This window comes from Grampus griseus (genome assembly GCF_964374135.1).
Source record: "Grampus griseus genome assembly, chromosome: 3".
In the NCBI taxonomy this organism is placed as follows: Eukaryota; Metazoa; Chordata; class Mammalia; order Artiodactyla; family Delphinidae; genus Grampus; species Grampus griseus.
The window spans coordinates 108,371,687-108,398,403 of NC_139019.1; the positions used below are offsets into that span (position 1 = coordinate 108,371,687).

General features: G+C 36.5%; 1 protein-coding gene across 1 annotated transcript in view; it reads right to left on the reverse strand.

The window, feature by feature from the left end:
- Positions 1-26,717, reverse strand: part of RAPGEF6 (Rap guanine nucleotide exchange factor 6) — a 220,161-nt gene that overhangs the window by 166,165 nt on the left and 27,279 nt on the right. The window contains exon 4 of the mRNA XM_082650203.1: positions 21,109-21,192. Coding sequence (XP_082506329.1) covers positions 21,109-21,192 — 84 coding nt within the window. The remainder of the gene's footprint in view (positions 1-21,108; positions 21,193-26,717) is intronic.

Sequence of the window (26,717 nt, forward strand, 5' to 3'; positions counted from 1 at the left end):
AGCAGTAAAGCCATCTGGGCCTAGGCGTTTCTTTGTGGGAATATATATAATTATTAATTTATTAACTTTTTATAAGTATATTCAAAGTGTCTAATTCTTTTTGAGTGCATTTACAGTAATCTTTTTAAGATTTGCCCAATTTGTTGGTATACGCTGGCTCATAAAATCCCCTAACAATACTTTTAATTTCCGTAGGATGGTAATATCCCCTTTCAATGCCTGATTTTAAAAATCTGTGTCTTCTTTTTTAAAAGATCAGTCTAACTCAAGGTTTAACAATTTTGTTGATCTTTTCAAAGAACTAGCTTTTCATTTCATTGATTTCTCTCTACTGTTTTTCTGTTTTTTATTTCACTGATCTCCACTCAAACTTTACTTCTGTTCACTGAGTTTACTTTGTTATTCTTATTGTTAAGCTGTAAACTTAAGATGATTGAATTGAGACCATACATTTCTCATAAAAGTGCTATAAATTTCCCTCTAAGGTCCTTCAGTTGAATTCCATCAATTACGATGCATGTTCATCTTCATTCATTTCACAATATTTTCTAATTTCTGTTGTCAACTCTTCCCTGACCTGTGGGTCATTTACAAAGGCACTGTTTCAATTTCCACATTCTGCTGATATTTATAATTCAACTCCAGCATACTCAGAGGACAAACTCTGTATGATTTCAATCCTTTTTAATTTACTGAGACTTGTTTTATGGCCTAGAATATGCTCTACATTGGAGAATGATCTCTTAAGTCTAAAAAAAATTATGTATCAGATCAAAGTGGTTAATAATATTTAAGTTTTATCTTTATTAATTTTTCAGTCTAGCAATTCTATCACTTACTGAGAGTAGAGTTTTCAAATCTCAGCCATAACTGTTGATATGATTATGTGATTTTTCTTTAGTCCGTTGATGTGATGGATTAATTGATTTTTGATTGTTGAACCAGCCTTGTATACCTGAGTTAAATCCCACTTGGTTACAGTGTGCAATTCTTTTTATTCATTTCTACCATATCTCAATCTGGTTCTTATGTTTGCTCTGTCTCTTCCAACTGTGTCTTTTGCCCTTCAGAAGTCCTTGTAATTTTTTCTTGCTAGTCAGACATGATGTACTGGATAAAAAGAATTGCTGTAATTAGGCCTTTAGTCATATGCCAGTAAGATGTGAGGGAAGGGGAAGCATTTTACAGTTCTATGATTAGGTCTCATTCCTTTAGTGAGCCTTTGCCTGTGGATTGTGAACTTCACACATTTCTCAGTTTTTTTCCTTCTTTTAGGTGGGACAGGATTGCTAGAGTGGGCTAGCGCTGAGTTACTTCCCTTTCTCCATACAAAAAGCTAGAGCCAACATGAGTTGGGTATTCCCTTTCTGCAGGTCTGTTAGGCTCTGGTGAAATAGTTTCTCCTAACAACAGACATTCTTAAGAAGAATGTTCTGGCGTATTTCAAAATGGTTCCTTTTTCCTTCCCCCTGCCAGGAGCACACGGGCTTTTTCTCTGTTATTCAGCATGAGAACCTGGCAGAGATCCGTGGGGTAAAACTCAAAGTGTGGAGATCCCTTCAATGACTGTGTCTCCCTGGATTTTTTAACTCTCAGAGTAGTCCATACTGAGCTTCCAGCAGTTCATCAATTACAGTTCAATTGGGGTTTCCCCAGTGGCGCAGTGGTTGAGAGTCCGCCTGCCGATGCAGGGGACACAGGTTCGTGCCCCAGTCCGGGAAGATCCCACATGCCGCGGAGCGGCTGGGCCCGTAAGCCATGGTCGCTGAGCCTGCGCGTCCGGAGCCTGTGCTCCGCAACGGGAGAGGTCACAATGGTGAGAGGCCCGCGTACCATGAAAACAAAAAACAAAAAACAATTACAGTTCAATTTTCCCTACCCTGGCACTAGCTCCCTCAGAGACTGCTGCTTTAAATTTTGATTTTCTGTGTCTGTCTGTCATTGTAATTTGGGGACAGCAGATTGCCCTTGTTACCTCACTTCCCTTATGGATCTAAGAAAGGTTACTGATTTTTCAGTTCAACTTTTTACTTGTTATTAGGACAGAGTGGCAGTTTCCAAGATTCTTACATGGCCTAGTGGAAACTGGGAAGTCCAGGAATATTTTGAATCTACAGATTAATTTGGGGAGACTTGCACTTAATAATATTTCATCTTCCAGTGTATGAACATGGATTGTTTCTACATATATTTATATCTTCTTTAATTTCACTTAGTAATATTTTACATTTTTCATTTTACAGTAAGTCCTCTCATACAAACCTTCAAGTTGTGAAATTTCAAAGATGGGAACATGGGTTTGCATGTCCAATCACATAAGTTAGTTTACATGCCTGGCACACACTGTCATGTGCATGCATCCTCTACAAGTGGTTGTGCTTTTATGTACTTTACTGTATAGTACTGTATAAAGTACAGTAGTACAGTATCTTTATTTCAAGCCCAGGATGTCCGGAAGTAGGCATAAAAGCAGTGGTGATGTAGCTGGTACTGTACTGTTGTACTTTTCAAGGTACTGTACTGTAAAATTAAAAATGTTTTCTTTATTTTTTGTGTATTAATTGTGCGAAAAGTATTATAAACCTACTACAGTACAGTACTATATAGTTGACTGTGTTAGTTGGGAACCTAGGCTAACTTTGTTGGACTTATACAAACAAGCTCTCAGAATGGAACTCGTTTGTATGTAGGGGACTTACTGTATAAGTTTTACACTTTATAAAATTAATTAAATTTTAATTAATTGTTAAATTACTTAATATTTTTTCTTTTTGATGCTATTCTGAATGGCACTGTTTCCTTAATTTCATTTTTATTTTATTCATTGCTAGTATAAAGAAATACAATTGGTTTTTATACATTGATCTTATATCCTGTGACCCTGATATACTCTAAATTCTAGTAGTTAAGTTTGTAGGTCCTTAAAGCTTTCTACATACAGAAACTGGTAAAGGCAGTTTTATTTCTTCCTTCCCATTCCATAAGTAACACCCAATCATGATAAAACTCTCAATAAACCAGGAATGGAGGGGAACTTCCTCAACTTGATAATGACTATCAACAAAGCACCAACAGCTAGTATCCCACTTAATGGTGAGAAACTCAATGCTTTACCAAGAACAGGAACTTAGTAATGATGTTCCCTCTCAACCACTGCTTTCAAGATGGTATTGGAAGTCCTAGCTAATATAATAAGATAAGGAAATAAAAGGTATACAGATGGGAAGGAAGACATAAAACTGTCCTTGTTCTCAGATGACATGATCATCTATGGAGAAAACCTGAAAAAACTGACAAAGAAAACTCCTAAAACTAATAAGTCATTATAGCAAGGTTGCAGGATACAAGGTTAATATACAAAAGTTAACTGCTTTCCTATATACCAGCAAGAACATGTAAAATTTGAAATAAAAAACACAATGCCATCTGCATTAGTATCCCCCCAAAATGAAATAGTTGACCCTTGAACAACGCAGGGGTTAGGGGTGCCAAAACTTCCTCCGTCAAAAATCTGAGTTCAGCCCTCCATACCGGCAGTTCCACATCTGCTAATGCAATCAACCTCAAATCCTGTAGTACTGCAGAATTTAGTGAAAAGTATCTACGTGTAAGTGGACCTGCGTAGTTCAAACCAGTGTTCTCCAAGGGTCAACTGTACTATGGTAAAAATCTAACAAAATCTACATAAAATCTGTATGATGAAAATTACAAAACTCCGGAAAAAAATATCAAAGAACTAAATAAATGAAGAGATAGTCCATGTTCATGGACAGGAAGACTCAATGTTGTGAAGATGTCAGTACTTCCCACTTGATTTATAGACCTAACACAATCCCAGTCAGAATTCCAGAAAGTTATTTTGTGGATAAATAGTCAACACAACATTGAAAGAGAAGAACAAAATAAAGGGCTGATGTTACCAGACTTCTAGATTTACCACAAAGCTATAGTAATCAAGACAGTGTGGTAATGGTGAAAAAATACATAAATGGAACAGAATAGAGAGTCCAGGAATAGACCTCAATAAATATAGTCAACCGATCTTCGACAAAGGAGCAAAGGCAGCATATTGGAGCAAAGTTAATCTTTTTAACAAATGATGCTGAAACAACTGTATATCCACATGTAAAAAAATAATTTAGACACACACTTCACAAAAATTAACTCAAAATGGACCACAGACCTAAATGGAAAAATGCAAAAGTATAAAATTCTAGAATATAACACAGGAGAAAACCTAGATGACTCTGGCTATAGCAACGACTTTTGCAACTACAATACTAAAGGCATGATACATAAAGTACTAATAGAGAAGCTGAACTTCATTAAAATTAAAAACTTCTGCTCTACAAAACACATAGTTAAAAGAGTAAGACAAGCCACAGACTGGGAGAAAATATTTGAAAAGGTAATTCTGATACAATAAGTCCCCCTACATATGGACCGTCAAGCGTGAACTTTCAAAGATGCGAACGTGTGTTTGCATGTCCAATCACGTAAGTTAGTTCACCTGTCTGGCATACACTGTCCCGTGCGTGCATCCTCTACAAGTGGCTGTGCTTTTCTGTACTTTACTGTGCAGTACGTATAGAGTACAGTAGTACAGTATCTTTATTTCAAGCCCAGGATGTCCAGAAGCAAGTGTAAAAGCAGCAGTGATGTAGCTGGTACTGCTAAGAAGCACCAGCTGTTGTACTGTACTACTGTACTTTTCAAGGTACTGTACTGTAAGATTAAAAATGTTTTATTTTTTGTGTTTGATTTTTATGTATTATTTGTGTGAAAAGTATTATAAACCTATTACAGTACAGTACTATATAGCTGATTGTGTTAGTTGGGTACCTAGGCTAACTTTGTTGGACTTAAGAACAAATTGGACTTACGAATGCACTCTTGGACCAGAACTCATTCATATGTAGGGGGCTTACTATAAAGGACTGTTATCTAAAACATACAAATAACTCTTAAAACAACAATAAGAAAACAAACAACATAATTAAAAAATGGGCCAAAGACCTTAACAGATACTCCACCAAAGAAGATATACAGATGACAAGTAAGCACATGAAATAATGTTCCTTATCATATGTCATTAGGGAAGTGCAAATTAAAGCAACAAGATACCACTACGCCTTACGAGAATGGCCAAAATCAAGAACACTGACAACACCAAATGCTGGCTAGGATGTGGATCAACAAGAACTCTCATTCACTGCTGCTAACAATGCAAAATGGTACAGCCACTCTGGAAGACAGCTTGGCAATTTCTTACACAACTAAAAATATTCTTACCACATGACAGTAATTATGTTCCCTGGGTATTTACCAAAGGAGTTGAAAATTTATGTCCACAGAAACACTTGCACCTGTATGTTTCAGCAACTTTATTCATAACCGTAAAAACTTGGAAGCAACCAAGATATCCTTCAGCATGTGAATGGATAAATAAACTATGGTACATTCAGATGACAGACTATTATTCAGTGCTGAAAGAAATGAGCTGTTAAGCTATGAAAAGACATGGATGAAACTTATATGTATATTTCTGAGTGAAAGAACCGAATCTGAAAACACTACATACGGGTATGATTTCAACTATATGACACTGTGGAAAATGCAAAACTATGAATACAATGAAAGGCAGTGGTTGCCAGGGGTTGGCGGAAGGGAGGAATTAACAGGTAGAACTCAGAGGAATTTTAGGGCTGCGAAACTACTCTGTACGATACTATTGGGTTGGTCAAAAAGTGCCTTCGGCTTTTAAGTAAAAATAAAAGACACATTTTCATTCTTGCCAAAAATTTTATTGAACAACGTATTCACTGTTTTGTTCCACTACCTTCTGACATTTTTCAGGCAACTTCATAATTCCATCTTCCCAAAACTTTTTATCTTTTTGAGTGAAGAACTGTTCCAGGTGCCTTTTACAGTCTTACAGAAAATGGAAATTTTTTCCATTAAGAGAATTTTGTAAAGACCGAAATAAATGGAAATCAGAAGGTGTCATGTCTGGTGAATGCGGCAGATGAATGAGAACTTCCCCGCCAAGCTGTAACAGTTCTTGCCTGGTCATAAAAAAAAGCATGCGGTCTTGTGGTATCCTGATGGAAGATTATGCGCTTTCTGTTGACTAATTCTGGACACTTTTCATCAAGTGCTGCTTTCAATTGGTCTAACTGGGAGCAGTACTAGTTGAAATTAATCGTTTGGTTTTCCGGAAGGAGCTTGTAATAGAGGACTCCTTTCCAATCCCACCATATACACAACATCACCTTCTTTGGAAGACCTGCCTTTGGTGTGGTTGGTGGTGGTTCATTTCGCTTGCCTCACGATCTCTTCTGTTCCACGTTATTGTACAGTATCCGCTTTTCATCTCCCATCACAATTTGTTTTAAAAATGGAACGTTTTCATTACGTTTAAGTAGAGAATCACATGCAGAAATATGGTCAAAAAGGGTTTTTTTGCTTAACTTATGTGGAACCCAAACATCAAAGCGATTAACATAACTAAGCTGGTGCAAATGATTTTCAACACTTGATTTGGATATTTTGAATATGTTGGCTATCTCCTGCGAGGTATAATGTTGACTGTTCTCAATTAATGTCTCGATTTGATCACTATCAACTTCAACTGGTCTACCTGACCGTGGAGCATCATCCAGCAAGGAATCTCCAGCATCAAACTTCACAAACCACTTTTGACGTGTTCGATCAGTCACAGCACCTCCTCCAAACACTGCACAAATCTTTTTGTGTGTTTCAGTTGTGTTTTTACCTTTCTTGAAATAATAAAGCATAATATGACAAAGAATGTTGCTTTTTTCTTCCATCTTCAATGTTAAAATGGCTGCACAAGAATTCACCAATTTTGATAAGTTTTTAAAAAATGCACGCTGATATGACAGCTGTCACATACAATCTAACAAAATTGCTTCGAATGAAGTTTAAGACAACTAAGTGCTACTAGAGCCATCTTATGAGAAAAAAATGAATTAAACTTTTGGCCAACCCAATATAATGGTGGAAATATATTTGTCCAAACACAGAATGTACAATACCAAGAGTGAACCCTATCATAAACTATGTACTTTGGGTGATAATGATGTGGCAATGCAGGTTCATCAACCATAACAAATGTACCACTTCGGTGAGAGAAGTTCATAATGGTGTAGGCTATGCATGAGTAGGGGCAGAGAGTATATGAAAAATCTCCATACCTTCTGTTCCACGCTGTAAACCTAAAATTGCTGTAAAAAACACAGCCTATTTTGAAATAAACAATAAATCATTTCTTATGAAAAACCCATCAGGATTTATAAATCAACAAGCAGATCCTTTTATCTATATGGAAAAACAAAGGACCTAAAATAATCAAAACCATTCTAAAAATGATCAAAGTTGTGAGACCTACAATACTGATTTGACAACTTACAACAAGCCACAATAATTAATACAGCAGATTGGTACCAAGATAGAAAAATAGTTAAATGGAACAGAGTAAATATTAGTTCAGAATAAACAAACATATATATGGTCTACTGATTTTCAACAAAGGTACCGAGGCAATTCAATGCCTTTTCATCAAATGGCACTGGGTCAACTGGCTATCCTTAAGCAAAAACAAAAAGAAACAGAAACAAAAACAAAAACAAAAACAAAAGTGAAGTTATAATAGACACAGGCCAAAATATAACAGCTGAAACTGAAAACTTTCTAGAAAAGAATCATAAGAGAAAATAATTGTGAGATTAGGTTAAACAAAGATTTCTTAGATATGACACCAAAACCTCAATCCTCTAAAGAAAAAAACAATAAATTGAATTTCATCAAAATGCAAAATATTTGTGCTTCAAAAGATACTATGAAGAAAAGGAAAAGACATGCCACAGAAAAAAGAAAATACACACAAATCATATATCTGATAAAGAACTTGTATCCAAAACATCAAAGTTCTTAAAACTTGATAAGACAAAAAAAAACACAATTAAAAATCATACATCTCATAAAAAACTTGTATCCAAAGCATATAAATTCCTACAACTTGATAAGACAGACAATATAAATGAAAAATGGAGAAACACTTTGAACAGACATTTCAACAAAGGTATAGGAATGCTTAATAAGCACATGAAAATATCCTCAACAATACTAGTCACTACTGAAACTCAAGTTTAAATCACTGAGATACTGTTAACCACATATTAGAATGGTAATAATCAAAAGACTGTCAATATCAAGTGATGGAGAAGATGTAGAAAAACTACATCCATGATATGTTCCTGGTCAGTATGTAAAATAATAGTCATCTTTTAAGCAATTTGCCCCTTTCCTCAAAACTTAAATATGTATTTATACGACACAGAAGTTCCACCCCCGGATATCTACAAAAGAAACAAAAATACACAGCCCATGTAAAGCCTTGTATGTGAATCTTTATAGCAGCATTATCCATAAAAGCCCCAAAAATAAAACAATAAAAACTTTCAAAATTTTCATCTCATGAATAGCTAGACAAAATGTGAAACTTTATAGAATAAAATACAATTTAACAATTTAAAAAAAGGAAAAGCTACAGCTGTTATGGGCTAAAACAGGGATGAACCTCAAAAACATTATGCTAAGTGAAAAAAGTCAAAACAAAATACCACTTTTAAATATTTGCAGGAGGTAGATATTGAGACAGAAAGTGTATCAGATTAACTGCAAAAGAGCATGAGGAACTTTTTCAAGTAATGGAAGTCTTCTAAAACTGTGGTGCACCAATGTATACATTAATTATAAAGTATTAAACTGTAAACTTATGACGGGTGAATTTTTTTTTTTTTTGCAATACGCAGGCCTCTCACTGCTGTGGTCTCTCCCGTTGCGGAGCACAGCCTCCGCACGTGCAGGCTCAGCGGCCATGGCTCACAGGCCCAGCCGCTCTGCGGCATGTGGGATCCTCCCGGACCGGGGCACTGCATCGGCAGGCGGACTCTCAACCACTGCGCCACCAGGGAAGCCCACGATGGGTGAATTTTATGCTATGTAGATTACACACCAGTAAAGCTATTTTAAGAAAACTGTCTGGGACTTCCCTTGTGATGCAGCAGTTAAGAATCCGCCTGCCAATGCAGGGGATGCGGACGGGTTCGATCCCTGGTCCGGGAAGATCCCACATGCTGCGGAGGAACTAAGCCCGCGCACCACAACTACTGAGCCTGTGCTCTAGAGCCCGTGAGCCACAACTACTGAGCCTGCATGCTGCAACTACTGAAGCCCACGCACCTAGAGCCCATGCTCTGCAACAAGAGAAGCCACCGCAATGAGAAGCCCGTGCACCACAACGAAGAGTAGCCCCACTTGATGCAACTAGAGAAAGCCCACACTCAGCAACAAAGACCCAACACAACCAAAAATAAATATATAAATAAAACTCTTATTAAAAAAGAAAACTAAGAATATACAAAAGAAAATATTTACAAACTTGGAGTAGGCAAAGATTAGTTAAAACACATAAGTACTTCAAATAAAAGGAAAAAAATCATCCTTTGGACGATATCACACTTAAAGAAGTTACCACTGAAAAATAAAAAGGCAAGACACAATCTGGGAAAAATATCTGCAATACACATAACTCACAAAGAGCTTTTATGAATGATATATAAATAACTAATATAACTCAAAAATAAAAAGACCACCTCAAAGGAATTGAGTCAACTTTCCACAAAAGATACATGAATGGTCAATAACTACATGCAAAAATGCTAAATATGATTAGTTATCATGGAAATGAAAATTTATACCAAAATGAGATCTCATTACATTCACACCAGAATAGCTAAAATTAAAAGACTGACCATCATTTCAAGTGTTGAAGAGGATGCCGAGCAAATGGAATTCTCAAAAACTGGAGTGGGAATGTAAATGATAATACCACTCAACAAAACATTTTGGCAGTTTTTTTAAAAAGTTAAACATATCTACGATACAACTCAGCCTCTGTATTCCTAGGTATTTACTTAAGGAAAAAAAAAGCACCTTTTCATACAAAGATTTGTACATAAATGTTCACAGGTGCTTTATTTGTAACAGCCAAAAAATGGAAACAAACTTCATGTCTTTCGATAGATGAATGGATAAATACCTTGTGGTATATCCACACAATGGAATATACTGAGCAAATTTACAAAATGAGCTACTGATATACACAGCAACATGAAGGAATCCCCAAAACATTATGCTAAGTGAAAAATCTTAGCTATAAAAAACTATACAACATATTATTCCAATTATATAAAATAGTAGGAATTATATAAAATAGTAAACTGATCTATATGCCAGAAAGCAGAGCAGTGGTTGCCTAATGATGAGGGTGCAGGAAAGCAGAGATTACAAACAGGCAACTAGATAAAGGACATCTACGAAAAATTTAGAGTTATGATTATACTTGGTGAAAAACTCAATGTTTCCACCTTTCCATCACCAACTCCCCTTTTGGACTGAGAACAAGTAAAAGATGTCTACTTTTACTATGTCTCTTCAACATTGTACTGTAGTTTCTTCCCAGTGCAACAAGGCAGGAAAACAGGTGTGGGAGAAGGGGCAGGCATTCACATTAGGAAAAGAAAGAAGCAAAACTGTCTATTCACAGATGACAAAATCACTTATTTAAAAAATCCTAAAAACCTATAAAACAGCTACTGGAACTCATATATGAATTTAGTTAGGATACAAAATATAAGATCAACATATGCAACACCTGAACACTGAATACTACAAAACGTTGCCGTGAGAAATTTAAGAAGACCTAAGTTAATAAGAGTGATGCACCTTGTTCATGGTTCAAGAGTTGACTGTTAAAATGTCAACATTCCCCAAACTGGTCTAAAGATTCAATGCATTCCCCAACAAAATCCCAGGCTTTTTTTTTTTAATTAACAAACTGATTCCAAAATTCATATGGAATTATAAAAAACCTATAGTAACCAAAAGAACTTGGCGAAGTTGGAGGACCCATACTACCTTATTCTGTCATTTATGATAAAGCTACAGTTGTCAGGATAATGTGGTACTGGCACCAGGTAGAAAAATAAATCAATTAAATTTAAACAAATATAAAATAAAAAGTTGAGATCACCAGTTTGCAGGGCAGAAATAGAGACACAGATGTAGAGAACAAACATATGGACACCAATGGGGGAAATTGGTGTGGGGGAAGTGTTGGTGGTGGGATGAACTGGGAGATTGGGATTGACATATATACACTAATATGTATAAAATGGGTAACTAATAAGAACCTGCTGTATAGAAAAGTAAATAAAATTCAAAAATTCAAAAAAAAAAGTTCACACCCAAAAAAAAAATTTTTAACAAATATACAAAGGTAATTCAGAGAAAGGATAGTTTTGTCAACAAATACTGCTGGACTAATTGAATATGCATAGGTAAAAAACTGAAATTAGATCCATATATCACACCATGTAAAAAAACTAGCTCTAAGTAGATCACAGACCTAAACAGATTATAGTAAAATCTAAAACTATAAAATTTGCAGAAGAAATTATAGAAGATAATTCTTAGTGACCTTGGGTTAATAAAAGATTTCTTACATACAACAAAAGCACAGTTCATTAAAGAAAAAAAAACTTGATAAACTGCACTTCATCAAAATTAAGTTCTTCAGCACTTTGAAAAACAATTAACAGATGAAAAACACAATCTACAGATTGGCAGAAAATATTTGCAAGTTACACATCTGTTAAAGGACTTGTAGGGCTTCCCTGGTGGCGCAGTGGTTGAGAGTCCGCCTGCTGATGCAGGGGACGCGGGTTCGTGCCCCAGTCCGGGAAGATCCCACATGCCGCGGAGCGGCTGGGCCCGTGAACCATGGCCACTGAGCCTGCGCGTCCAGAGCCTGTGCTCCGCAACAGGAGAGGCCACAACAGTGAGAGGCCCGCGTACCACAAAAAAAAAAAAAAAAAAAAAAAAAGGACTTGTATACGGCATATATAAAGAACTTCTGAAACTCAAAAATAAGAAATTAAACAACTCTGCCAACGCCCCCACCCCCCACACACATAAGCCATCCTTCCCCAAATGGGCAAGATTCAAAAGGACACTTCACAAAAGATGTATGATTGACAAATAAGCACAAGATAAGATGCCCACCATCATTAGTCTTTAGGAAAATGCAAATTTAAATCACAATCAGATATCACCACATACAAATTACAATATGTTAACTTAAAAATACTGACCTTACCAAGTGTTAGTAAGGATATGATGCGGAACAGCTGGAACTCTCATGCGCTGCTGGATGTTTAACTATAGACTATAATAACATCACTAGCTATTCCTAGGTATATACTCAAAATAAATCAAAGTATGTGTCTACATGAAGACTTCTAACCCAGCTATTCCATTGCTAAAAATTTACTCAAGAGAAATGGAAGCATATGTCCATATGAAGACTTGGACACAAATGTTCATAGCAACACTAGTTAAAAATAGGATAAAACCTAAATGTCCACCAGTAGTTGAATGCTAAACAAATAGTGATATATCCAAAAAAAAGGATACTGCAATAAAAGTTAAATATTGATATGCATAACATGGATAAACCTCAACATGATTTTATTGAGTGTAAGAAACCAGAGAAGAGTACATATTATATGCTTCACCTATATAAAATTCTAAAAAATGTAAACTGATTTATAGTGACACCCCCCCCCCAAAAAAATAACAGTGATTCAGTGATCTCTACGGATGAAGGGACAGAGCAAGGAAGGATGAGCAAGGTTTACAAAGAGGCCTGAGGAAATTTTGATGGGGTTGGACATGTTCACTATCTTTATTGGTAGTTTTATGGGTGTATACATATGTCAAACTTATCAAATTATAACTTTAAATATGTGCAGTTTAGTTTATGTCAATTATACCTTAATAAAGTTGTTAAATAGGATAGACTTAAGAAACTGAAAATGCAAATCAAATGAGATAAAAATGCATGCAATACCTGTCAGCTTGCATCATGAATGTATTCCAGATTTCTACAATAATAAAGACTAATAACTCAACCTTAAAACAGGCACGCACGCGCGCGCACACACACACACACACACACACACACAAACTTAAAGAGATACTTCACAAAAGAATATAGGGGAAGCAATGGCCAATAAGCACAAGGAAAAGTGCTCAATATCATTATTCAGCAGGAAAACGAAAATTAAAACTAATTCACAGTGACTAGAATAGCTAAACTAAGACTGGGGACACCACATGTTGATGACTACGTAAAAACAGGAACAAAACTCTTATCCATTGCTGGTAGGAGTCTAAAATGGTACAACCACTGTGAAACACAGTTCAGCAGTTTCTCACTGATAGTTTCTCTATTAAACTTCAAGACACATTATAAAGCTATGATAATTACAACAATGTGGTATTCAAGCAGGATAAACAAAACATAATGGAATAGGAGCCCAGAAGTAGGCACACAAACATGTGGATATTTGATTTTTGAAAAAGGTGGCACTGAATGAGAGTGGGAGAAGAACATACAGGAATCCACGTGGAAAATCATGCAACACTATGCCATACTCAAAAACCAATTCTAAGTAGACTACAGGTCTAAATGTGAAAGAAAAACGAGAAAAATTCTAGAAAGTAAAAAAGGAAGATACCTTCATGATCTCAGCTACAGAAATATCTTTTAAGCAAAGAAGACAAAAAGGAAAAGACTGAATTGCTCTATTTAGAGTTAAGAACTTGTGCTCATCCAAAGACATTACTAAAAGAATAAATAATACAAGGCACAGAGTAGGGAAAAGATATGTGTAATATAAATAACCAAGCAAGAATTTTTATTCAGAATACACAAAGAATTTCCACATCTCAATAACAAAAACACAATACATTAGAAAAATGAGGAACAGACTTGAAGAAGCACTTTACAAAAGAGGTTATTTAAATGAGAATGTACTCACTCATCAACAAGCAGTAATATGCAAAGCAAAACTAAGAGATACACACATACACACACACACACACACACAACACACTCAACAGAATAACTGAAATTAAGCAGTCAAAAAAATAAAAAATGACAATACTAAGTGTTGTTAAGGATGTGGAACAATAGGAATTCTCATGCACTGCTCCTGGGTGTGTAAATTGGTACATCCACTTTGGAATACAACCAGCAATGAACAATTAAAGCTGAAAACAGGCACATCCTATAAGCCAACAATTTTCTGATAGGTATACCTACAGAAATGTAACATGTGCATCTAATGTACAAGAATGTTCACAGCTGCTTTACTTTTAATAGCCCTCAACTATGGAAACAATGAAATACTCTGAGAATGAACTAACTATATGCATAACACAGATGAATCTCATAAACATAACACTAGGCCAAAGAAGGCATATAAAAAGAATGGAAGAGTATATTCCTGTTAAGTTCAAAAGTAACCAAAACTAAACTACAGTACATATCCTCAGGCTAAAATTCTATAGCTATTCAAGATTGATTAAAATTTAGGACAACGATGATCTTTGGGGGGAAAGCAAGAAAGTTGATTTGAGAAACGACAAGCAAAGATCCTTCCAGGGTGCTGACAAATTTCAATTTCTTGATCTGAGGGTAGTGATTAGGCAAATGTTCAATTTATACTAATTTATTAACATGTACATTTAGGTTATCTGCACTTTTCCCCATTTATTTCACAATAAAGGAGTTAAAACTACTGAATAAACTTCCAACTTGGGTCAGAAATAGGAAAAATAAGAATATGTATTTGTTTTTGTTCACATATATTTAAAAAATCTAGAAAGATATGTAAGACATTAATAAAAGTGGTTAGCTTTCTACACAGGTGGGTTGAATGGCGTGGATAATAATAAAAGTGGGAAAAATACTTCTTAAAGTACAACTTGTTATACTGTTTTGACTTTCGAACAGTATAAATTCATTACTTTGTCAAAAAAATATTATTCTAAAAATTACGTCTTTAGAAAAAGGACAATGCTATTTACAGTGCTGGTGAAAGGTGATTAACCCTTCCCAACCTCAATGACTAGAAGAGTGCCTGACACATGCAGGTACTCAATAAATATTTTCTAAATGAATTATCTCTCAGTGCTTGAGATATTCTGACTGAAGTACCTGTTCCCTCCTTCTTTGCCAACCTAATCCTGCTTATTTGTAGAATCCATTTCCACAGTTGCCTCCCCAATAAAGTTTTCTTCTCGTGTCACATAAGGGCTCTTTTTAAACAAAGCAGTCAAAAAAAATAAAAAAATAAACAAAGCAGTCATCCCATTCCACCAAGTTAAGTCAGTCTTTTTTTCTTAATGCCAGTGTCTTACATGGAGATGACCATCAATGCTTATTTGCTGCATAAATGAATGTTTCAATGAATACACGCATTAAATTTTATTTAAAATCACAGTATGGGACTTCCCTGGTGGCACAGTGGTTAAGAAGCTGCCTGCCAATGCAGGGGACATGGGTTCGAGCCCTGGTCCGGGAAGATCCCACATAACGCGGAGCAAATAAGCCCATGCGCCACAACTACTGAGCCTGCATGCCACAACTACTGAAGCCCGGGCGCCTAGAGCCCATGCTCCACAACAAAAGAAGCCATCACAATGAGAAGCCCACGCACCACAACGACGAGTAGCCCCTGCTCACCACAACTAGAGAAATCCCGCACACAGCAACGAAGATCCAATGCAGCCAAAAATTTAAAAATAAATTTATTTTAAAAATAAATAAATAAAAATCACAGTAATGAAGTCCTTGTTTTCTTGAGCTACACTGAAAATTTACGGTGACAAATAGAAAATGCACTCAATTCTAGAAAAAACTAAATCCGTTTCAAAAGAAAAACAATGATATTTCAGATTTGATTTATTCCTTTTCTTTGTTTATTGTGAACTGTAAAATATATTTTATTGGTTTAAATTACATATAAAACTTCATTACAAGATAAGGGGCTGCACTTTAGATGCTTCATTAAAATATATGCAAACTAGATTTTAGGTGATAAATGCTATAAAAATTCAAGGACCTGCCCCCTCGGTCAAATTTCTGGGAGTTCCGTAATTTGGGGCATGACAACATATCACCTACAAGGTGAAATACAAGTTCCTGCACCTCATACCATCTAGCACAAAAGAAGAGACACAATGTTTGGTTAGTTTTCTCAGATTCTGGAGGTAACACATAAAGTGTGCTACTTTGACCCATCTTCTGAGTTGCCCATAAGGCTGCCGCGAAGTTCAGGACACAGTAGAAGCCACTCTACTACTTGGGCCTTATGATCCAGCATATCCAATGATGGATTATTTAGTGTTCATGGCAAATAGTGATATTCTAGGGAGTGTCCGACAAGCACTAATATGAGAATGACAGTACAGGTCTCTAGAATTTCTGAAATATCCATGCTCTCTTCTACAAATAACATTCTACTCTCCAGAAACAATTTCTGGCTTGCTACTGGGTGTTGGTAGAGGCTGAATGCCTAACCATGGGACATCAGGTGACTATGCAGCCTGAACTTCCTATCATGAACTGCATTCCTAGCCATAAGGCTTGGGCATGAGCAGTAGCAATCTATTATCAAATAAATATGGTATATAAGAGATCAAGTTTACCCAGGTCCAGAATAAGTTGCATGAGCAGGTGGCTCAGACTCCTTCAACACCAATTCCTGTTGCATTGCCTCCTCCACCTCAATCTGTGCCTATGCCCACCCAGGGAGTCCCTTATGACCAGGTGACTGAAGAAGAAAAAACCTGAGCCTATTTCACAGATAAGTCTGCACAACATGCTAGTACTACCCCAAAGTGGACAGCCCTACTCAAAGGTGACCCTGAAGGAAGGTAGTGAAGGAAAATCCTTCTAGGGAATAGAACTTCAAGCAGTACATTTGGTTGTCCATTTTATCTGGATTGAGAGAGGCCAGAATTATTAGATCAATATCTAGACATTCATGGGGGCAGTTACTAATGGTTTGGTTGAATAGTCAGAGACTCGGAAGGAAAAGGACTGGAAGACTGGTAACAAGGAAGTCTGGGAAGAGGTATATGGAAGGACCTCTTTCAAAATGGATACAGACTTTGAAGATACCTGTGTCCCCTGTGAATGCACAAAGGGCATCCACTGTACAGGTAAACAAAATAACATGCTCTATGGATGTCAATCAAACTCTTTCTCCCCAGTCAGTGCTTGTTCAATGGGCCCACAAATGAAGTGGCTATTGTGACAGAGATGGAAAATATGCAGCGGCTCAACTGCCAATGCTACTGCTGGGTACCTAATCTGCCAACAGCAGAAACCAATACTGAGTCTCTGATATGGAAGCATTCCTCAGGAGGACTATTTAGTCACCTAGTGGCAGATTATTTACACTGGACCTTTTCTATCATGGAGAAGGACTATATTTGTCCTCACTGGAACAGGCACATATTCTGGAAATGATCTGCCTTTCCTGCCCATAATGCTTCTGTCAGCACCACTATCCACAGGCTCACAAAATGCCTATCTATTGCCTCGGCACTCTAGACAGCATCATTTTCAATCAAGGTACTCATTTTGCAGCAGCAGAAGTACAGCAATGGTTTGTCTCCCCCAACAGCCAGAATACATGGGTCTGATATTCAAGGCGTGGAAACAGGAGTGGCTCTTCTCAGTGTTATACTTAATAACTCATTCACAGAACTTTTACTTCCCCTCCCTAAAACTGTGAGCTCTGCTGGTTTTGATTCTTAGTCTTAGATTATGTCTAGCTATGGAAACACAGCAACGGTTCCACTGAATTAGAGACTTCCACCTGGCCGCTGAACCAAAAGGCAGGAAAAGGGGTTATTCTACTGGCCTGAGTGATTGATCCCAATCACCAAGGAGAAACTGAGTTGCTGCATACAATGGGGGCCAGGAGAACTACATCTGAAGCCCAGGGGGTTCATTTAGGCTCCCTGTAGTACTTTCAAGTATGCTGTTAAAGGTTAACGGAAAACTAACGGCAACCAAAAGACGGGGGGTGGGGTGGGCAGGATAATTAAGGATCCTTCAGAAATGAAAGTTTTGTGCCCATCATCAGGTAAAGAATGCAGAACAGCTGAAATTCTGGCTGAGGCCGGAAGTACTGAATGGGTGGTGAAAAAAAGGACGCGAGAGATACCAACTACGGGCTTGTGAGCAGTTACAGAAACATGGACTATATATTGTGTATATGTCTGGAGTTGTGTAAACGTTAACCATTTTCTTCTTCCCTCTCTTCCCCATATTTATTTTATATGTAAGTTGTTGGAGGTGAACTTTACAAAGTAGTTTGTAGTTAATAGAATATTCAGAGTACTGTGATGGAATATGTAATCAACAGCAAGTAATGACTGTTGGGACTGTGCATCTCCTTATTTTTGGGAGAGAGTAGGAACTTCTTTACTTATATGAACGATAGCTACATCTTATTGGGTGGAAACAGAGTTGGATGGAAGCTCAAATGTGTTCAGAATGAAAACTGAGTAACCAAGAGAGTGGACTGTACCATTCATTTATTGCCTCTCAAGTTCAAATGTATTTGCTCTCAGTTTCAAATTTACTTTGTAATAAAGCATCTGGATTTAGTCAAGATTCTCCTTTGGCCAGCTAGAAATGTTAAAGCTCTGTCAGTAAAGGGTGCTAGTACCAGGACACCGCAGTAGGAAAGTATTCTTTGCTCTGCGGGGTATGTGTGTGTAAAGCAAAGGGACGTCCTATCTCCAGCCTCAGGGCCCATCTGCACCCTGGGCCAGGTGAGGGTGAGGGAGGATTTTATTGCTTACCAGTCCTGGTCAGAGGATCTCTTCCTGCCCGCCTTGACTCAATAACTGTGGACAGCTCTGGCCCAGGGCAACCAAGTGAACTTCTCCATTAGCTATTGGGCTACAAGTAACATATTCACCAACAAGTTCTGAATTTCAGTTTTGGGGAGAGGGCTCCCCTTTCAAGTTTGTTCCTTCCTTGGGTACTCTGTCCCTTAGTTCCTTTATCCTTCTTAGTACCTAACTTCTTAAAGTAGTTAATAATTCTTTAAACTGTCCCTGTTCAAATTACTGTGTGGTTTCTGTCTACTCACTGGTAAGGGAGTAACAAATACCTTAATATCTAGAGAAATAGGCTGTATTTTTATAACCTAGAAAACGACTATTATTCCTTGTCTTATACTAGGTACTGCTCATATCTGTTGATTACCATAATGATCATATCCCAACGCTATTATAATGAACAGAAGCCAAAAATTATTCGATGCTTAATATATGCTAATCATTATTCTACATATTTTATTTGTATTGACTCATTTAATCCTAACAATAACCTAATACAAGTATCTCTCAAACACAAAATATAAATCTCCTACCTAGGAACTGCTCTCTAAATAACGATTAAATAGACTTCTACAATCATGTTTGCTGTGAAGTTCATGATGGTTACATTAAAGCATTCCATGACTTTATTGTTTTAAAATCTCCTACTATCAGGAGTTCCCTGGCAGTCCGGTTGTAAGGACTTGGTGCTTTCACTGCCGTGGGCCCAGGTTCAATCCCTGGTCAGGGAACTAAGATCCCACAAGCTGAGTGGTACAGCTCAAAAAAAGAAAAAACAAAACAAAAAAAACTCATACTATCAATTATTTAAAAGATAAACTTCATTGTCTTGATCACAAACTCATGGTGAATTATTGTGGCTGATTAATGGCTACATAAAGTCCTTGACTATTCCTAACAGCAGAAAAGGGTGATAAAATATTCAAAAGAACAATACTAATAATCTTAAAATATAACTGTAGTCAGTTATCAACCCAGCTTATTCTGTGTCAGTAGCTAACTCATTACAAATCACTAAAGTGACTTTCAGAAACATAGTAGAAAGGAACAATACCCAAAAGGCTTAAATAACCAAGAACTATTATGTATTTTATTTGTAAAAAAGGTCAACAATATGCTTTATACTACTAATCAAGAAGTACAGATTTCATTTAACTAAAAGTTGATGATATAAAGTTTCAAGAATAAAACCATGGCTTTAAAAATGGCATCAAAACTGAGATGTCTCGTACCATCTGTCAAGTAGAATGTACCTTGATACTTAAATTTAATAGTTTTGCAACTAAATTAATTCAGCTGCAATTAGAAGTCTTACCTTAAAAGCCTAAAAATCTCTTCTCAACATTATTGGGAAAGTCACCAAAAAATTACATTTTTATGTCACAAAATTATAATTTGAGGCCCCAAAATCTTAAGAATTACTAACAGACCAAATTCTCTAAGAATACTATATCTGATCATCTTTCCAACCACTCTTCTTTTACCTAATAATTCTGATGATGATAATTAACAATTACTTGTAACAGCCAGGCACTGTTCTAAGAACTCTCTCTCTATATATATATATATGAACTCATTTATTACTCAAAGCTGGCCTATGAAATACATCCTATTATTGTCCCTATTTTACAAATGAGGAAACTGAGGCACAAGGGGATTAAGTAATTTGTCCAAAAAGTATTATACAGTAGAGCAAAGATGTGAACTCAAGCAGTCTGGCTCTAGAATGTCAACTTTTACAGAGTTCCATTGAGAACTTTGAGTAGTAGCTTGCTATAACCTCATAAGGCACTTTAAATAGGTTCTATTATTATCCTCTTACATACAAGAAAACTATAATTTGTCCAAAGTCATAAAACTAATAAGTGACAAAATCAGGATACTAGCCTAGTTCGCATTACTCTAAAAAACGATTTAACTATAAAGATATATTGCCTCCCTATAACTAACAGCAATGAATGCAAAACCATCAGATAAATGAGATCAAATCTCACATACAACTAAAGATCAAATAGCAGTATTATATGCCATGGTGTAAACTATAGATTATACCCCCAAGAAATATGAAATATCAGTTGATTCCTGCCAAGTACTTCAAATAGTACCAAAAAGCAAGGACATTTCTAAAATGTATCACCTACTAAGAGAAAATACACATCTACATAAAAATAGTTTAACGTAAGAAATAAAATAACTAGTTGTAATCTAACTTTGCCTACCACATGCACTAAATAGCAAATGTAAACATACCTGCAAGGAGGCAAAACCATGGAGTCTTTCATAAGCACAGATCCAGAAAGCAGGATATACCAACATCTGGCAATAGTTTCTGAACTGTTTAAATGAATAAGTAAATAGATGAGTAAATAAATACACACATTCACATGTATATGGATTCAGTACAAAATACAAAACATGAAAAATATTCTAATAATATCATAAATCATTAAAAATTAACTCTCCTTGGAAATTTTGCCTGTTGCCTAAGGTTTCATACAGACCATGTTCATATCTTACATAATCACTAGCTTAAGATATAGGCTTCAGAAATGTATGTTTATTAGCTCTATCTTATTAATTTATATCAGTAACTTCCCATTCCTCATTTTTGTGTACTGGATCACCACATTTGATGAAGATTAACTTAAATATTGTACTACATGTGCATATTAAAAAATTCTATTTCTAGGGCTTCCCTGGTGGCGCAGTGGTTAAGAGTCCGCCTGCCGATGCAGGGGACACGGGTTCGTGCCCCGGTCTGGGAAGCTCCCATATGCCGCAGAGCGGCTGGGCCCGTGAGCCATGGCCGCTGAGCCTGCGCGTCTGGAGCCTGTTCTCCACAACGGGAGAGGCCACAACAGTGTGGGGCACGCGCACTGCAAAAAAAAAAAAAACCTTAAAAAAAAAAATTCTATTTCTGATAACTTTTATGTATATTACAAGCTTATTGTATATTAAAGACAATACTGTTTGGAATTCACAAGTTTATCAATGTTCCATCTTCATGTTCAACTAATTTGGATCTACCTCTTTCTCTTAAATTTTATTCTGACAGAAATACATTAAATGCCTACCCAATCTTTCACTTTATGTGTGTCTGAGGGATAAAAGAATATCAGATGACTTAAGTCCATCATCATTTTTAGTTCAGTTAAATCTCCAATGGAAACCAAGAATCTTGTTAGATGTTACTTTATAATCTAATCTTTTTCTCTTTCTCTAAAGTATTTTTAATTTACCATACCTAAAACTTCAATTAATTCCAATATGTAGACAATTCTAATTTTATAAAACAAACATTTCCTCTGAGCTGGAGAACTGTATATCTATCTGGCTAGCGACTTGACATGTTAGCTTGTATATCTAACACACAAGTCAACTTCAACATGTTCAAAATCTACCTATCATTTCTTTCAAGCTTCATTTTTTTCATTCTTAATGAATAGTACCATCCTCCACCCAGAAAACTAAGCCTCCAAACCACTCTACATAGCACCCAGGATGAGCTTTCTGGGTGAATCCTATTGCCTACCATAAGAAAAAAGTATCATCAAGTTTCCAGAAGATACTTTAAAGTTCTTTATATCCATCCCTTCCATCTTCACAGAAGGAAGATAAAAATGGCTGAAAATCTCCTACTTAAGGTTCTTTGTTTGGAAATTTTACTTTCTAATTCTTTTGAAACATGACTTTTGTACAAGAAGGAATAAAAATCAGTAAAAGAAAATTCTGCCCAAAATCAAGACAGAAGAAAGTTATGATTGGATGCTACCATAAGCCTCTAATTTTTATCTCACTTTGCTGAAACAGTCACAAAGTTGTCAGCAAATTCTACTATAAACGGAGGAAAAATCCTGAAATTCACTCCTACTACCAAGAGAGCCATGCCAGCTCACGAATCAGAAACTGTTCAAACCTTGCAGAGAATTCCACTCTCAGAGCAGTTTGGCAATGCATCTGGTGAGTAAACACAAGGAAAGTGAAAGTCTTTTAACATGTGGCCATGCTATCTCTTTTCTCTTTGCAAGCAAATGAATCTAAGAATAATTTAGCCTAGAGAAGAGTGGCATATTTAATCTTGTCAGATCTTACTCCTTTCAAAGGCTTCACACTGCTCCTAAAATAAAGAACAAAAACTATTAAGGTGGTCTCCACCTGGCTCTCCACACCCCTCTCTTCCTGTTTCTTCCTCTCTGCTCGAAGCACTGAACATAGTGGTTTATTTTCACTCTTTCTATCATGCTGCTTCCCAGTTAAGGTCAACTATACACATTCTTTTCTCTGCTTCCACTAATCTCTGAATTTAAACTCTTTACTTAACTTCCACATTCATTTTTTAGAAATTCCTTTGTTTATGATCAGCCAAATACAGATTTGGGTAACTCTTTATACTAATTTTTAAACAGCTTAACTGAGGTATAATCAATATACCACAAATTCACTCATTTTAAGTGCACAATTCAATGACTTTTATGATATTGAAAAGAACTGTGCAAACATCACCACAAAGAGATCTCTTATGCCTCGTTTGCAGTCAATCCCTGCCCCAGGTAACCAATAACCTGCTCTGTCTCTATAGATTTGTCTTTCCTGGACAGTTCGTATAAATGGCAACATGTAATATGTGATGTTTCTATCTTGCTTCTTCCATTTAGCATAATATGCTTGAGGTTTGTCCATGTTGTAGTGTGTAGCAGCATTTTATTCCCTTTTACACTGCCAAATAGTATTCCACTATACAGATGCAGAGCATTTTATCTATCTATTCACTGTACAATTTAATTATGTCGAGTTTTAGGCTAGTATGAATAGTGCTACTAAGAACATCTATGTACAGTCTCTGCACGTGTTTTCATTTCTCTTGGGTAAATATGTAAAAGTGGAATTACTAGGTCATATGGTAAAATTTTAAGAAACTGCCAAACTGTTTCCTAAAGTGGCTATACTTACATCTGCACCACAAATATATGACGATTCCAGGTGTCACCATATCCTCACCAACACTTGTTATGTTTAGACTGCAGATACTTTTTTTTTTTAACATCTTTATTGGAGTATAATTGCTTTACAATGGTGTGTTAGTTTCCACTTTATAACAAAGTGAATTAGCTATACACATTTCCCCATATCTCCTCCGTCTTGCATCTCCCACCCTCCCTATTCCACCACTCTACGTAGACACAAAGCACCGGGCTGATCTCCCTATGCTATGCGGCTGCTTCCCACTAGCTACCTATTTTACATTTGGTAGTGTATACATGTCCATGTCACTCTCTCACTTCGTCCCAGCTTACCCTTCCCCCTCCCCATGTCCTTAAGTCCATTCTCTACATCTGCGTCTTTATTCCTGTCCTGCCCCTAGGTTCTTCAGGACCTTTTTCTTTTCTTTTTAGATTCCATATATATGTGTTAGCATACACTATTTGTTTTTCTCTTTCTGACTTACTTCACTCTGTAGGACAGACTATAGGTCCATCCACCTCACTACAAATAACTCAATTTTGTTTCTTTTTATGGCTGAGCAATATTCCATTGTACCTATGTGCCACATCTTCTTTACCCTTGACTGCATCTACTTTTTAAAATATATTTTTAATTGAAGTAACACTGGTTTACAACATATGTTTCATATGTACAGGGTTTCCCTGGTGGCGCAGTGGTTGAGAGTCCACCTGCCGATGCAGGGGACACGGGTTCGTGCCCCGGTCTGCGAAGATCCCACATGCCGCGGAGTGGCTGGGCCCGTGAGCCATGGCCGCTGAGCCTGGCCGCACAGCCATGGCCGTCTGGAGCCTGTGCTCCGCAATGGGAGAGGCCACAACAGTGAGAGGCCCGCGTACCACAAAAAAAACAAAAAAACATATGTACATTGTATTTCTACTTCTGTATACCCTACAGCATGCTCACTATCAAAAATTTAGTTTCCATCCATTACCATACAGGTGATCCCCTTTACCCATTTCGCACGCCTGCAACTGTAGCTATTCTAATGGGTGTAAAGTGAATATCTCATTAATTTTTGTGTGCGGTGTAAGATAAGAATCTAAATTAAGTTTTTGCATATAAACACTCAATCACCCCAGCACCATTTGTTGAAAAAACTATGCTTTCCCAATTGAAATGCTTTAGTACCTTCATCAAAAATAAACTGTTCACTGGTGGTTCCTTTTTAATACTCAGTTGTGTTATACTCACATTGTGTGCACATCTTAGCTACACAGCTACAAGGCCATTAAAAAAAAAGCACACAGAAACTGTTTATAAATATAAGGGTTTATTTCTGGGTTCTCAATTCTGTTCCACTTATCTATAAATCTGTACTTTTCCTTGATAGCACTTAAATATGTGCAGCTATTTTAATTAACTTTCTCTCCCCCACTATACAATAAACTCATAAGGACAAATCCCGTTTCTTCCCACCACTCTACACCAGGCTAAGCATAATGTATAGCAGACAAACATTTAATAGTAAGTGAATGAATCAACAAATGAACAAATAAAGCTATTAAAATCCATATGAATCCAGTACTTAGAAATAATGACAAACGCAGTGTGCAATGAAACACTGAAGTTAATACCATTTCTCTATACCAGCTGCATACATATAATGAAAGAGATCACTGTTGCCAAAATTTTTGGAAGAAAAACAGAGAAGAATATCTTCATAATCTTGAGGAAGGGAAAGATCTTGTTTTTTTAAACAGGACATGAGAAGCACTAATCACAAGCGGAAAAACTGAGAAAGTAAGAAATTTCTTCTCTTCAAAAGATGCCATTAATAGAGTAAAAAAAGCAAGCCACACAGTGGGAGAAGATATTCACAACTTATGTACCCAACAAAGGACTCAGATATAGAATTCATAAAAATTTTCTACAAATCAATAGAAATAAGATAGCCCAACTAAAACATGGTCAAAAACTTGAATCAGGAGATCATAAAAGAGCTATCCAAATAGCCCATAAAAACATGAAAATCATTCATCATCATTAGTAAGCAGGAAAACAAAAAACAAAATCACGAGGTAAAATGAAATACATATTTTAGATTCTAATGTTACAAGCTCCTGGGACTTCCCTAGTGGCACAGTGGTTGAAAGTCCACCTGCCAATGAAGGCGACACGGTTTCGATCCCTGGTCCAGCAAGATCCCACATGCCGCGGAGCAACTAAGCCCGTGCGCCACAGCTACTGGGCCTGAGCTCTAGAGACCATGAGCCACAACTACTGAAGCATGCGTGTCTAGAGCCCGTGCTCCGCAACAAGAAAGGCCACCGCAACGAGAAACCCACACACCGCAACAAAGAGTAGCCCCTGCTTGCTGCAACTAGAGAGGGCCTGCACTCAGCAACAAAGACCCAACACAGCCAAAACTAAATAAATAAAATAAATAAATTTATTAAAAAAAAAAAAAAAGAATCTCTTAAATTTGAGCATGTGCATTTCCAATGCTTTTATTCCCAAGAATATTCCCAAGAAGAATGAGTAAATAGAGGTACAAAAACACATGAATAAAATATTCATAGAAACTTACTATTCATGATAGGGAAAAACTGGAAACAACCCAAATATTTATTAATAGTGGGAAGGATAAACAAACTGTTATTTTCACATAACTGTATACTGTAAAGCACTGAAAAAGAATGAATGCAAAAACATGGAAGAATCTGCAACATTTGTGAAGTATAAAAAGCCTGACCAACAAATTTTTATCTATATGAAATTTACAGAGACAAAACTAATCTAAGGTGACAGACATCAGAACTAGATTTCCTTTCCAAGACAGTTGACTAGAACCTTCTTAAGAGCTGATATGTTCTACATATTCGCTGCATAGTAGTTACACAGGTGTATATATTTAT